The sequence below is a fragment of the Nyctereutes procyonoides genome, unplaced genomic scaffold (assembly GCF_905146905.1).
Source record: "Nyctereutes procyonoides isolate TBG_1078 unplaced genomic scaffold, NYPRO_anot_genome, whole genome shotgun sequence".
Lineage (NCBI taxonomy): Eukaryota > Metazoa > Chordata > Mammalia > Carnivora > Canidae > Nyctereutes > Nyctereutes procyonoides.
This window is the reverse complement of record NW_026575047.1, coordinates 58,516,253-58,529,885: the sequence shown is the minus strand read 5'-3', so window position 1 is coordinate 58,529,885 and position 13,633 is coordinate 58,516,253. Positions and strand designations below refer to the sequence as shown.

Here is a 13,633-nt window from a genome sequence, read left to right as displayed (position 1 = left end):
GGGAGATGTAGTGACGATTGAACTTGTGAACCTTGTGTCATGGTAATTTAAATGTATTGCTTATTAAATAAATATCTTAAAGCTGGAAGTAATTTGGTTCCCTTCCTTTATTATGTGGAAAAGGCAACAGAAACACGTAAAGATGACATGACTGCTCCAAAAATGCACTGGGCAGGCATGTCCAAACTTCTGCATACTGCACCACAAGGGTCTTGATGTTCTATGCCTATTGGAACCAGTGTAGTTCTATGTCTTGCTACTGATAAATTGGACACCTGAGCCTCAAATTTGGAAGAACAAAGGAACAAGGTGGCTGGGGTAGCGCGAGAGTTAGTAAGCTGCTGGGCTCTGTTTGGAACTAAGCCCCATGGAGAAGAAGAAATAAACTAAAGCTTAGGTTCATCCTATGAAAAAATATGTTGGCCACAATCCCCATGGTCTCTGATCATCATCAAGAATATGGTACAGGCTTGTACCAACAACTGTATGCATTTCTCCCCTGGACAATCACACTATTCTTGTCTTGGTCTTGAGAATCTACTCTTTAATCTATCTATTGTTAACCTATCAAAACAATTGATAGAAAAACTAGATAGGAAATCAGCAAAGCTGTAGAAGAACTCAACAATATCATTAAACAACAGGATTCAATCCATTCAATAACAGTAAAATACACATTCTTTTCAAGTGCTCATGGAACATTCACCAAAATAGACCATATTCTGGATCATAACAAGTCCAAATGAATTAAACTTATATAGAATATATTCTCTGATTATAATGGGACCAAACTAGAAATGAGAAACAGATAACAAGAAAACTTCCAAACACCTGGAAACTAAAATCACACTTGTAAATAATCTGAGTTAAGAAAATCAATCTCAAGGGAAATAAATACATTGAACTTGATAAAAAAGAAAATTAAATATACCAAAATCTGTGAGATGACAGTTAAAGCAGTACATAGAAGATAATTTAAAGCACTACTGCTTATATTAGAATAGTCTCATGTCAAGAAACTAAACATTACCTCAAAAAAGAAGAGCAAAATAAACCCAAAGAAAGCAGGAAAAAAAAAAACAATAATAAAAGCAAAAGCAAAATTTAATGAAGTTGAAAACAGAAAACAATAGAGAAAAACAATAAAACAAACAGGTAGTTCTTCAAAAAGGTCAAACAAACCTCTAGCAAGATGACAAAGAAAAAAGAAAGATGACACAAATTACTAATATTCTAAATGAAGCAGGGGATCTATTATAGGGCATAAAGATTTTAAAGGACTATAAGGGAATACCACGAACAATTCTACACATATAAATTGGCGGGGTTTTTTTATTTTTATTTTTTAAGATTTTATTTATTTATTCATGAAAGACACACACACACACAGAGGCAGAGACACAGGCAGAGAGAGAAGCAGGCTCCATGCAGGGAGCCTGATGTGGGACTCGATCCCGGGTCTCCAGGATCAGGCCCTGGGCCAAAGGCAGCACTGAGCCACCCAGGCTGCCCAGCATTTTAAAAGAAATGAACCAATTTCTTAAAAAGCATAAGCTATTACAACTTACCTAATATAAGATTGATAAGTCGAAGAGATTTATGTATATTAAGGAAATTAAATTATAATAATAAAACTTCAGAAATCTCCTGACCCAGAGAATATTGCTGGAGAATTCTATGAAATATTAAAGTTAACACAAACTTTCATGCAATTTTTTCCAGAAAACAGAAGATCAAGGGACACTTCTAACTTATTTTATGAAGCTAGCATTACTTGGTACCAAAACCAAACAGACTGTCAAAAAAGAAAGAAAGAAAGAAAGAAAGAAAGAAAGAAAGAAAGAAAGAAAGAAAGAAAGAAAGAAAGAAAGAAAATAAAAGGAAACAAAACTGCAGAGCAATGTTCCTCATGAACAGAGAGGTAAACATCCTTAACAAAATATTGGCAAAAAGAATTCAGCAATATATAAAAAGAGGTTTTTTAAAAAGAGTATTATCAAACACATAACTATGTGGGGCTTATTCTAGGGATGCAAGACTGGCTCAGTATTTGAAAATCACTCAACCTAATGTACCACATTAACTGGCTAAAAAAAAAAAATTCACATGATCTCATCTATTGATGCAGAAAAAAAGCACTTGACAAAATCCAACAGCCATTCATGATTTAAAAAAATAAAATAAAACTTTCAGAAAATCAGAAATAGAGGGAACTCTCCCAATTTGATAAAGAATTGTACAAATATATAGTTACCATTACACTTAATAGTGAAAGACTGACTGTCCTTCCTCTAATATCTGGAACAAAGCAAGATGTCCATTCACACCACTGCTATTCAACACAGTCTTGGAAATTCCAGCCAGTGAAGTAAGACAATAAAATAAAAGACATACAGATTATAAAGCAAGAAATATAACTTCCTATGTGACATGATGGTGTACACAGAAAATCCCAAGGAACCTATCAAAAAACAAACACATAAAAATTCCCAAAACTAGTGAATTTCAGCAAGTCAGAGGACACGAAATCAACATACAAAAATCAACTGTATTACTGTATATAAATGAAGACAGGTATAAAGACATTTTAAAATACAGTACCATCTGTAGTCACTCCCAAAACATGAAATACTTAGCTGTAAATCTAACAAATATATTCAGAACTTGTATACTAAAAACTGTAAAACACTGGATGTAAGAAATTGAAGCAGATTCAAAATGGAAAGGCATACCACATATGTGGATTTGAATACTCAACATAGTACAGATGTTATTTTTCCCAAACTAATAGAGACTTACCAGAAGAGTTTTTCTAGATATAGACAAGATAATCCTAAAATTAATATGGAAATCAAATGGCTTATAAGAGTTAAAATAAGTTCTAAAAAGCTGTTGAACTAATCTACCCAATGCCTAATTTCAAGACTTATTACATAACTATAGTAATCAAGACTGTGGATATTGACGCAGTGATAGACATACAGATAAAAAGAACAAAATAGAGAACACAAATATGTATATATATATATATATGGTGATAGAAGATCCAGATATCCATAGAGGAAAAAATGGTGGAGAGAACTTACCTCACTGATTTTATATAAAGACAGATAATTAGTTAAATGTAAAATATAAATTATAAAATTTTTAGAAGAAAACAAAGGAGAAAATCTTCAGGAACTAGTGCTTCATGAAGAGTTCTTAGTCATTACTCCAAAAGCATGTTCCATAAAAGTTTAAAAATCAATAAATTGAACTTCATCAATATTAAAACCTTTTTCTCTTCGAAAGATCTTGTTACAAAGATAAAAAAACAAGCTCCATACTGAGAGAAAAACATTTGTAAATTACATCTGGCAAAGGAATCACACCTAGAAAGAACTCAATAATTCAACAGAAAAAATGAAACAAAATAATCCAATTTTTTAAAATTTTTATTTATTTATGATAGTCACACACAGAGAGAGAGAGAGAGAGAGAGAGAGACAGGCAGAGGGAGAAGCAGGCTCCATGCACCGGGAGCCGGATGTGGGATTCGATCCCGCGTCTCCAGGATCGCGCCCCGGGCCAAAGGCAGGCGCCAAACCAATGCGCCACCCAGGGATCCCAAAATAATCCAATTTTTAAAGGGTAACTAATATGAAAAGATATTTCAATAAAAAGGATATAGTGAAGGCAAATAAGCACATTAAAAAAGTTCAATATCTGGGGCAGCCCGGGTGGCTTAGCGATTTAGTGCTGCCTTCAGCCCAGGGCCTGATCCTGGAGGCCCGGGATCAAGTCCCACGTCAGGCTCCCTGCATAGAGCCTGCTTCTTCCTCTGCCCGTGGCTCTGCCTCTCTCTCTCTCTCTGTCTCTCATGAATAAATAAATAAAATCTTTAAAAAAAAAAGTTTGATATCTTTAACCAACAGGAAAATGCAAATCAAAACACAATGAAATATCAACCTATTAGATTTATACCTATTAGAGTAGCTAAAATGTAACATAGTAACAATACTCATTGCTGGTGAAGACAGAGAAACAGGATCTTTCATACATTTCTGGTGGGAATATAAAAACTAAACATTCATCATACAACCTAGTAATCATACACCTGGGCATTCATCCTAGAAAATAAAATCTTGGGCAGCCCCGGTGGCACAGCGGTTTAGCGCCGCCTGCAGCCCAGGGCGTGATCCTGGAGACCCTGGATTGAGTCCTGCGTCAGGCTCCTGCATGGAGCCTGCTTCTCCCTCTGCCTGTGTCTCTGCCTCTCTCTCTCTCTCCCTCTCTCTCTCTCTCTCTCTCTCTCTGCATCTCTATGAATAAAAAAATAAAATCTTAAAAAAGAAAAGAAAATCTTATTTCCACACAAAGCCTGTATACAAATGCACATAGTCATTTTATTTGTAATAAACAAAAACTGGAAGCAACAAAAATGTTCTTCAATAGGTGAATGGATAAACAAACTAGTATATTCCTGCCATGAAGATTACTTAGCAATGAGAAAGAACAAGCTATTATTAATATACACAAGAACTTGAATGGATCTCAGGGGAGAAAAGCCAATCTCCAAAAGTCACATACTGAATAAGTGCATGTATGTGATATTCTAAAGATCACAAAAAATACAGAAATAACAAATAGTGGCTGACAGGGGTTAGGAATTTTGGAGGAGGGAGGTGGGTGTGACTATAAAGAGGCAGCAGGAGGGGTATCTATATGATGATGAAACAGTTCTGTATCTACACATGATAAGATGACATGAAACCATGGACACACAAGGTACCAATGCCAATTTCCCAGTTTTGATATCTTACTACACTCTAATTGTGTGACACTGTACCATCTTTGCAACTTCCTGTGAGTTATCATTTAAAATAAAAACTTTAAAAATATATCATCACAGTATATTTTCTATTGGAATCACAAACATTGACACTCACTTCCAATATCTGGCCTCAGCTTTTTATCATATTCTCTCAGCAACTTGTTGAGAATAAGAGTCACATCGGTGTCTTGGGATTTTGGAGCTAAGACCCACTTTTGGTTTGATGATGAATCTTCATATTCATCCTCTTCCACTTTTCTGGACCTGTAATTATGGCACAAAGTATTAGTTGTAGTAATGGCTCAGGAAGTATCTTAAGGTTGGCCCATGCAAGCACCACTGACATAAGTAGAAGGCCCACATTACTCAAAGCCCAATCAATGGATTACCTCTAAAATGAAGACAAAACAAAACCAAACAAAATTTAGAATGAATCCAATAGGAAGAATGCCACTGCTCTTAACATGTCATTAGGCTTTCATTAAATGTCACAAATTGATTCCTTGTCTCTGTTAAACTATACACACTATGATAAACAAATCAATGCCAGAAGATCAACCAGCAAGTAATCAGCCGTGTTTGGATCCACCCTGAGAACCTCTGAAGGTCAAGGCACAAACCTTCCAGATGTTTGTCAGGTGGTGACTGTGGGACCCAGGAAATTTAACAAAATCCCCTACCCCTGGACAAGCAGAGCAGGACTGACTCTATTTTGGGCTGCACCCACCTTGTGCTGACCTGCTTATTGCTTAGGGCACTGCCCCACCCTAGTCAAGCCCAGGGCACACCCTAACCAGAAATCCAGCTCAGTGATAGGCCAGTTCAAATGGATACTTTAGGGTAAAATGTAATTCAATCGGCCACCTGCGAGTGGACCAACATGACTGTGCAACTTTCTGCGTATCCCATTGGCCACTGGCCCCTATAACGTTGCTATGCCTCTTAGTCTGGGGTCCAAGTCCCTGCTCCGCTGTGTCGGGTATACTTGGACCCAGGCTCGAGCTTGTAAATAAACCCTCCTGTGTTTGCATCGGTGTGGCTCCTTGGTAGTTTCTCGGATTCACAATCTTGGGCACAACAGTGACTTTATCATGCTGTTCCACCCCCCTACTGCCAAGACCTCATTTTAGTTGAATATAAGAATATTTTTTGCAGAATCACACTCACTAAAATAGCTAAGCTGACTTTTGTGCTTCTTAAGGAGACTAGAATCTTCATTCCAGGTAGACGTGGGACATCATGAGGTGGTCTGCTTGGCCAGCACTTGTGTGGGGACAAGGAACAGAGATGGTGTTGGGTGAACACCCTCTGGCAATTTTATAATACTCTTACAACACGAAAGGATTCATTTCTTACAGAGCAGCTCATACAGACATTAAAAATTAAAATCTTTCTAGGGGCAGCCCCAGTGGCTTAGCGGTTTAGCGCTGCCTTCAGCCCAGGGCCTGATCCTGCAGACCCAGGATCGAGTCCCACGTCAGGCTCCCTGCATGGAGCCTGCTTCTCCCTCTGCCTGTGTCTCTGCCTCTCTCTCTCTCTCTCTCTCTTTCTGTGTCTCTCATGAATAAATAAATAAAATCTTTTTTTAATAAAATAAAATCTTTCTAATATGTCTTAACCATTTGGCCCCTCAATAAATGGGTTGAGACGAACGTTTGAGCATCTCTGAGCTTGTCTCGTGCAGCAGGATAGCAGCCTCTCCTGGGTAATACACACTGACAGGAGTACTTGAATGGAGAAGCCTCAAAATGACAAGCTAGTTTTCTTAGTGAGTGAGGATGAATCAACAACACAGCCATCTGGGCTTGAAAAGAGGAGAGTCTCCTGCCTTAAAGCAGTATTTCCAGGTGAACTTTCACTTACTAAGGCAAAAAAAAGCTTGTAAAACAACAAACAACTTCCCTATTTCCTTATACTTTGTTAATATAAATGTCTAAGTGACTTTTTTTCTTCACCAAAGGGAACAAAATATAGAATAGAAAGCTGTATTGAGGTTTATTTATCCTGTCTTGGTATGAGCTCATTTCTGTTTAGCTTCCTAAACAGGAGCCAAAATGTTAACATCATCCTAGGGCAGTGGTGCTCTGGGACACAAGTTTCTTTAAGTTAATTTTTGGAATTGTCTAAATTATCTATAATGAACATGAAAGAAATAAAGAAACTTTTAAAAGTTCATTATCTCCACATTGTTTAAATGCTAACAATCACATGTATAATATAATTACATAATTATCTATAGAGTACAATAATATACATGATTTTGTATAATATGTAGTTACATGTAGATGTTATATATTATACATATTATAGTATTTTTTGAGTGTTAACTAGCCTTAATCTAGACTATGGCAGTGGCACATACTCTGGTCCTGGTTGAATATATATATATATATATATATATATATATATATATATGATCTTGAAAATGAGTATATAGCATGTGTCTGGCAGACTGACTTCATTTAAATTTTTCCTAGGCTTATCTTAAACTGTAATTCTATTTCTTAAATATTTATTGGGTAGAAGGTTAAAATAAATTCTCCACAGAAACTTTAAATTGTTGTGAGTTTTTATTTGCACTAAACATTCACCATCAATAAAAACTTAAAAATTTGGGACACATTCAAGAAGTGATATGCTGCGTTTCATTACATGTAAAACTGAACTTATACAAATAACACTATAGAATTTTAAATGTCACTGTAGAATATTTCATCAAAAATATTGTCAGGAATATTAATTTTATCATCTTGGAAAAAAGGGAGTAGATTGAAGCAGGTTTTCTGCAGGACATGGTTAGCTAAAAGCAATCACTGCCCGCAGGACCCGGCAATTCATTCCACAGCAAGACGGAGAGACCAGGGACAGACGGGCAGATCACCTTGGCAGATCACATACAACATTCTCAAGACTTGTTCTAACCGGGCCACAGTGCTTTCCTCTCTCCCTCTTCCATCTCTGCCTCTTTCTCTCCCTTCTCTCTTCTCTTCCCCTCCCCTACCTTTCTCACCCATTCCTTTCCCTGGCTCCCCTCCCCCGCCCCAGCACAGGCAGTTCACCAGCACAGACCAGACTATGCTCTCCATGCCCTGTTATTTTCTGTTGCCCCGATGGTCACATGTACAGCGACTGAGCACACTAACTCTTTATCAGCTTTCTGTATACACACCGCCTTCGTTTTTGAAAAAGACTGAGCTACTTCAAATGCAGTTATTATAATGAGTCTAATTCTCCCTCTAGTGGTGATGAGAGGGTTTTCCTGAAATTGCATAAGCTTCTTCCTCAGAGGCCAAAGCAGGCGAGAGCAGGAGAGAGGAGGAAGGAAAAGCAACAGCGTCCTCTCCCACCCCTTCAGGAGGTACACGGGGACCTGCAGCGTGGTTGCTGGGGTGGGGTGCACTATGGCAAAGTGTGGCCCGAGATCCTCTAGTTTCCTTAGAGGCCAACACTGAGCTTCCCCCAATCCTAATCTTCTGTCAGTTTGCTGCAGGACTTCAGAGAATGAAGTAGAAGCTTCAGAGTGCTAGTGTCAAACCACCAGCCCCACGGAAAAATCCTCCCTTTGATGAAAACCAAGACTCCTCTCAGAGGACACACTGGAATATGAATAAAATAAGAATGATCTGCTTTTCTAAATTCTAAGTGGGCTATATATAATCATTGTGAGTGTTCTGTTATCAGGATTGTTGGATCCTAAACACCATCACTGCAATTAGCTTTTTCTTAAAAACCAATTGGCAATGTATTGTCATTGTCAAATAACTGCTCAACCTTCAGATGTTATTTTCATGTCTTAGACCTTCTCTTCAATTAGAAGGACAAAGACAACATCTGAAGTATTTTTAAACATTAAAAGGAGCTCCTAAACCTCAGAAACCAGTTAAGTGTCTGCAAGGTATTACCGGGGTCCAGGCATGACTTTGTGTGTTGTAATACATAACAAGCTCATTCATGGGTGTCAGAATAGGGTGCTTTTCTCTCCATGGAGTTGCCAAGAGAGAGCACAACTGTCAGAACCTTTTCCAGGGATTCTGAACACCAGAAAAGCAATACAGAGTGCAAACGAGAACATCTCAGCATTAACAATAGTTTGAAAAGAGACACTGCCCATCAGATTATTTTGCACATCTGTAAAACCCATTCAAAGAACAAAGACACTTTCAAAGGAGAGGCATATAGCTAGATGCTTGTTTAAAATTTGGATTTTTTTCAACCGATATGCAACCTCTAATATGAAGGCCAGGGAATGAACCAAGTTACAGAACACATTAAAACCATTACCTCTGCCTGGGTGAAATGTAAGGAGGAAGAATCCTGAGAAATTGTACATGTATTTGGGAATCCCTAGAAACCCGGCTGCTTCATGTTAGATACTAAGATGTCCTCCTACTAAGCACATAAACTAATGAGGAAAATAGGTAATTTTCCTTGTAGCATGTTAACTAGCTATAAATCTCAACTATATGTAGTTAATTATCTATCTCCGAAATGCAGGTCACTTCATTCAGTTGGTAGCAACAGAAAGGTCACGTAGATGTGACTTCAGATCTAGATTATATACTTCAGACGTCTACATTATGCCTATGCCATCTGCTTATCTCTCTGCCTCTAAACAGAGATACATACAGGCAGAATCAACTTCAGAAAGTGCATTTCCATCTCCTTCCCCAGCTCTCTCCTTAGGAAGAAACTGGAGTTTAAAGGCCCAAGGAATACTATGCCTGGTTGAGGGAGCTGCCTTGAGTCACCAGTTGACACTGTCTCTGGCACACTGGTTTGCCTTTCACACTCACATCTTAGTGGGGATAAATGGCATGGAGGGGAAGGGGTCAGGGCTTTCTTTCTCAAGGCCAAACATCCCTGCCAAAAGTGGGGAGTGAAACTGGAAGTCTTTTTATGTCTTTTAAGATTTGTTATGTGCCTTCCTACTTCACAAATATGAATGGAAATCTAAGACCTGGCATTGCCTGCTCACACTTGCAGGGCTTTCTGCTCCCAGGGAGGCTCTCTAGCTCTCTAGCCTCCAGATCCAGGAAATGAACAAGAGTGTTTTGGGGAAAAGGGTGTCTCAAGATTCTTGGGATGGGGATGGGGGGGAGAGGCATGGAGCTACTCTGATTTCCAAAGTCGGCGGGCTCTGGACCAGAGATCTAGTCTAGGAGACAGAGTTAAAGAAACCAAGCCCAGAATATCTATTTATATTCACAGCAACAGGAATTAACCCTCTAGTTCCACTGCCCTTCCATCCCCACTAGCCATCTTCATCCCTTCCTGGAGAATTTCTAAGCTCCCATTAGCTGGTTGCAGGTAAGGGTATTTGGGGTAAGATAAGGTCTTACAGTTACCAGGCAAAAGCCTTATTATCAATTTCAGCATGTGTGCTTTATGGGGGTAAGTGTGTATGTATGTTCGTGTGTGAAAAGTGGCTCATCTATAAGGGATGCGTGTGTAGAGTGTGTGTTTGCAGGACCTGGGGAGGGGAATCCTTTCTGAGAAGTAGGGTTCTTTTCCTTGCTCCAGTCTGCTACCTGCCCCCAGCCTGGATGCTCTTTGCCAGTGTGATCTAAACAAGGCAGCTAGGAAACCACGACTTCTGGGTCTTAGGAAATTCAGAGTGATGGAAATTATACAGAATGTGATCCGGTGTATGCGTGGGGGCCCCTGGAACACTTGTGTGGGGGGGCAAATAGGAGGTAGACACCTTTGGTTCTGTATGATAGTGGTTCTCAAAACCCCTTAAAACAACCCGATCCTAAAAAGCTTCGGGAAAAGCCCATTCATCTCAGAGTCCCCATATTCCCAGTGGCAGGGAAGGCTGCAGCCGCCCAGCCTGGAGAGGTAGATGGCCCTGTGCCGGGGCAAGGGGACAGGTGGGGTGCGGGCCGGCGACCCCTCTGCTCCCGGCCTGGCCGCAGCGGGCCCTGCGGCAGCCCCGCCGACGGCAGGTGCGCCCGGACTCCGGGCCCGCACGCGGCGCCGCCGCCGCCGCCGCCGCCCGCCTGGCTCGGAGCCCCCGGGGCCGCGGGCCCGGGCGCCACTTACCGCGCGTGCACGCCCCACAACAGGCAGAGGAGGAGCAGGAGCTTTGGAGCCATGGTGCGGTGGAGCGCAGGGAGGATGCCCGGGGCCTCGGGCCGGTGCGGCTTCCCCCGGGGCACGGGCCTCGCCTCCTCCGCCTCTACTGTCCCTCGCTGCCTCCAGGCCGCGGACTGCGGCGCCACACGGTCTCCCGGCCGGCGCGGCCCGACAGGTGCGGCTCGGAGGCCTGCCGCGCCCCCGACGGCCGGCGGGTGTGCGCGCGGCTCCGCGGGGCGCACCGAGGCCGCCGCCGCACCGCCCCCCGCGCCCCCGCCCCCGCCCGCGCCCGCGCCCGGCTCCGGCTCCCGGTCCCGCTCCGGCTCCGCGCAGCTTGGAGGCGGGAGCGGGAGCGGGTGGGCGCGGAGTCCCGGCCCCTCCTCCCGGTCCCCTGCCCCCCTCCCGGGCGGCGGGCTCTGAGCGCGGAGGCGGGGGCGCGAGGCGGCCGCTCCCCGCAGCGCTGCCCGGCGGCCCCGGCGGGGAGGAGTTTCCCCAGTTACGCGCCTGACAAGGCGCTCGGCGAGGAAAGCAGGGCTTGAATGGGCTCAGGAGTTCGGGCCGGGCAGGGGGCGGGGCTCGGCTGGGAAGGGCGGCTTGGGGACCCCAAGGGAGCCTGGCACCTCGGCGTGGAGAGCTAACTCCGAGCCGGCCGGGGTGCACGCCGGGCGCCCTCTCCAGCCGAGACGGCCCTCCCGCGCCCCTGACCTCCGATGGCCCGCCCTCCCGGGTGGCAAAGGAGTGGGATGGTTTGCTGAAAGCGCCCCTTCCAGGCACACGTCCTGCTGGGTCGGCTGAACCCCTGGGCACGACCAGGATTCTGGGTGAAGAAGTGGCTTGCTAGGAATATTTTTCAAAAGCACTCTCAATGTGAAATATTCTAACACGTACCAATAAACAGATGAAAAGGACAATTAAAGGTAGACGAGAGACCTGAGCTCTAATGCAAAAATAAAAGACGTTGTTTGAACTACGAAGAGAGCACTTCGTTCAATGTATTTTCATTCCCCAAAGGCTGAAAATTGTATTTATGGTTTCATTTGTAATAGTCACCCCGAAAGCTAGTGTGTCACCAAATAAGTATTACGATGTTAGCATAGTTTAGAATAAATCCACTAAGAAGTTTGCTTTTATGCTGCAAAAAAAGTTTTTATAAAGTATTTTATTTTTTTTTAATTTTTATTTTTTATTTATTTTATGATAGAGAGAGAGAGAGAGAGGCAGAGACATAGGCAGAGGGAGAAGCAGGTTCCATGCACCGGGAGCCCGATGTGGGATTCGATCCGGGTCTCCAGAATCGCGCCCTGGGCCAAAGGCAGGCGCCAAACCGCTGCGTGACCCAGGGATCCCTATAAAGTATTTTATATTTGAACTACTATTCATAGAATTATGAGAGAGTGTGACGTTTCTTAATATTGTCAAATACTTCATTTGTTTATAAAATACATAGAACAGTAAATTGGAGGTTGTCTGGTGTTTTCTTTCTTATTTCCAGTTCATCAACGTGAATGTAGTCATGAAGTGGAGTGAAGTCAGTGATGACAGGATTAGTTGCTCCTCGGCATCACCCTCTCCCTATCTCTCAGTGGCCTTGAGCTCACATGGTTCACCGCTTCCTGGGGCTGCTTCTGACATTCTCCTCTGCCTTCTACACGTCTCCAACTTAAGTGCACAGACCTCATTCAAGTTTTGTTTTCTGAGAGGACCCAGCATTCCTGCATTCTGCCACTTCCAGAACTTCTTCCAGCTTCAAGTGAATATGAGCCTTTATCATACTCTGCCTCAATCTCTAATTTTCTGTATCACACAATTGAATGCTTTATAGATAATGACTTATCATTAATTGCTTATAGAAATATGTGACATGTTCACATAGTCTTTAAGTGTGCTGTGAGAAAACTGCAAGTAAAGAAACAATTCTGACCCTCAATTTTCAGCACAGCGATAGGAATATAGGTAAAAGTAACCAACCATCAGATATTGATAACATAAAGGGGCGCAGGGCCGATGTGAAGGCTCTACGTAGATTAACTCATTTTTAAATTTCACAGCAATCTTCCTATTTCACAGATTGTGGGGGGCGCAATTGCGGGGGGGGGGTACGGAGAAGTTAAGTCACTTCCTTGCGATCACACAGGTTGAGAACTGGAGGCTAAAACCTAGACAGTCAGCTCCAATGTCTCAGTCATCATTGCTATATTATACTGCCTGTCAGATGAGTAGGAGCTCAGTGAAAAATTGTTTGCCCTTTTGAGCAAATATTAGACTCTTTGCTGTATTCTTTATTATTTGAGCATGAGTTAAATGCTTACAAGTAGTTTAAAATAAAAACAGACCCAAACTTGAGTGTATCTGAAGCCCTTCTGGCATTTGGAATGCTTTGCTCCACTTACTGGACTTAGTGGGTCATCTTGGTAGACTTGGACATTTTACCAAAAGCCCCCATTCTCATACTGAGATCTGGAAGGAAAATCTTTTCTTTTCTTTTCTTTTTTTTCTTTTCTTTTCTTTCTTTCCTTTTATAAGCAAACTGAGCTGAGAGGAAGGAAAATCCAAAATAAGCTTTCTGGGCATAAGCATAAAGCAAAATGCAAAGTCCAAAATACAGAATCTTCAAAGGACAGACTTTTCGACTTTGATTTTCCTCCTTTGCCTTTGACCTGAGGAGAGGGGAGTGGAGGGAGAGGTTGGAGGAGAGAGAGACGGCGGGGGCAGGTGGGGGCGGCGGCTCTACGGAGCATGCGCGGT

General features: G+C 42.2%; 1 protein-coding gene across 1 annotated transcript in view; it reads right to left on the bottom strand.

The window, feature by feature from the left end:
* The window catches only part of GABRG3 (gamma-aminobutyric acid type A receptor subunit gamma3), a 659,970-nt gene extending 648,998 nt beyond the window's left edge, over positions 1 to 10,972 (bottom strand). The window contains exons 1-2 of the mRNA XM_055326791.1: positions 10,856 to 10,972; positions 4,929 to 5,077 (exon numbers count right to left, since the gene is read on the bottom strand). Of these exons, the coding sequence (XP_055182766.1) occupies positions 4,929 to 5,077; positions 10,856 to 10,908 (202 nt within the window). The 5' untranslated portion in view covers positions 10,909 to 10,972. The remainder of the gene's footprint in view (positions 1 to 4,928; positions 5,078 to 10,855) is intronic.
* Between the last annotated feature and the right edge of the window lie 2,661 nt (positions 10,973 to 13,633).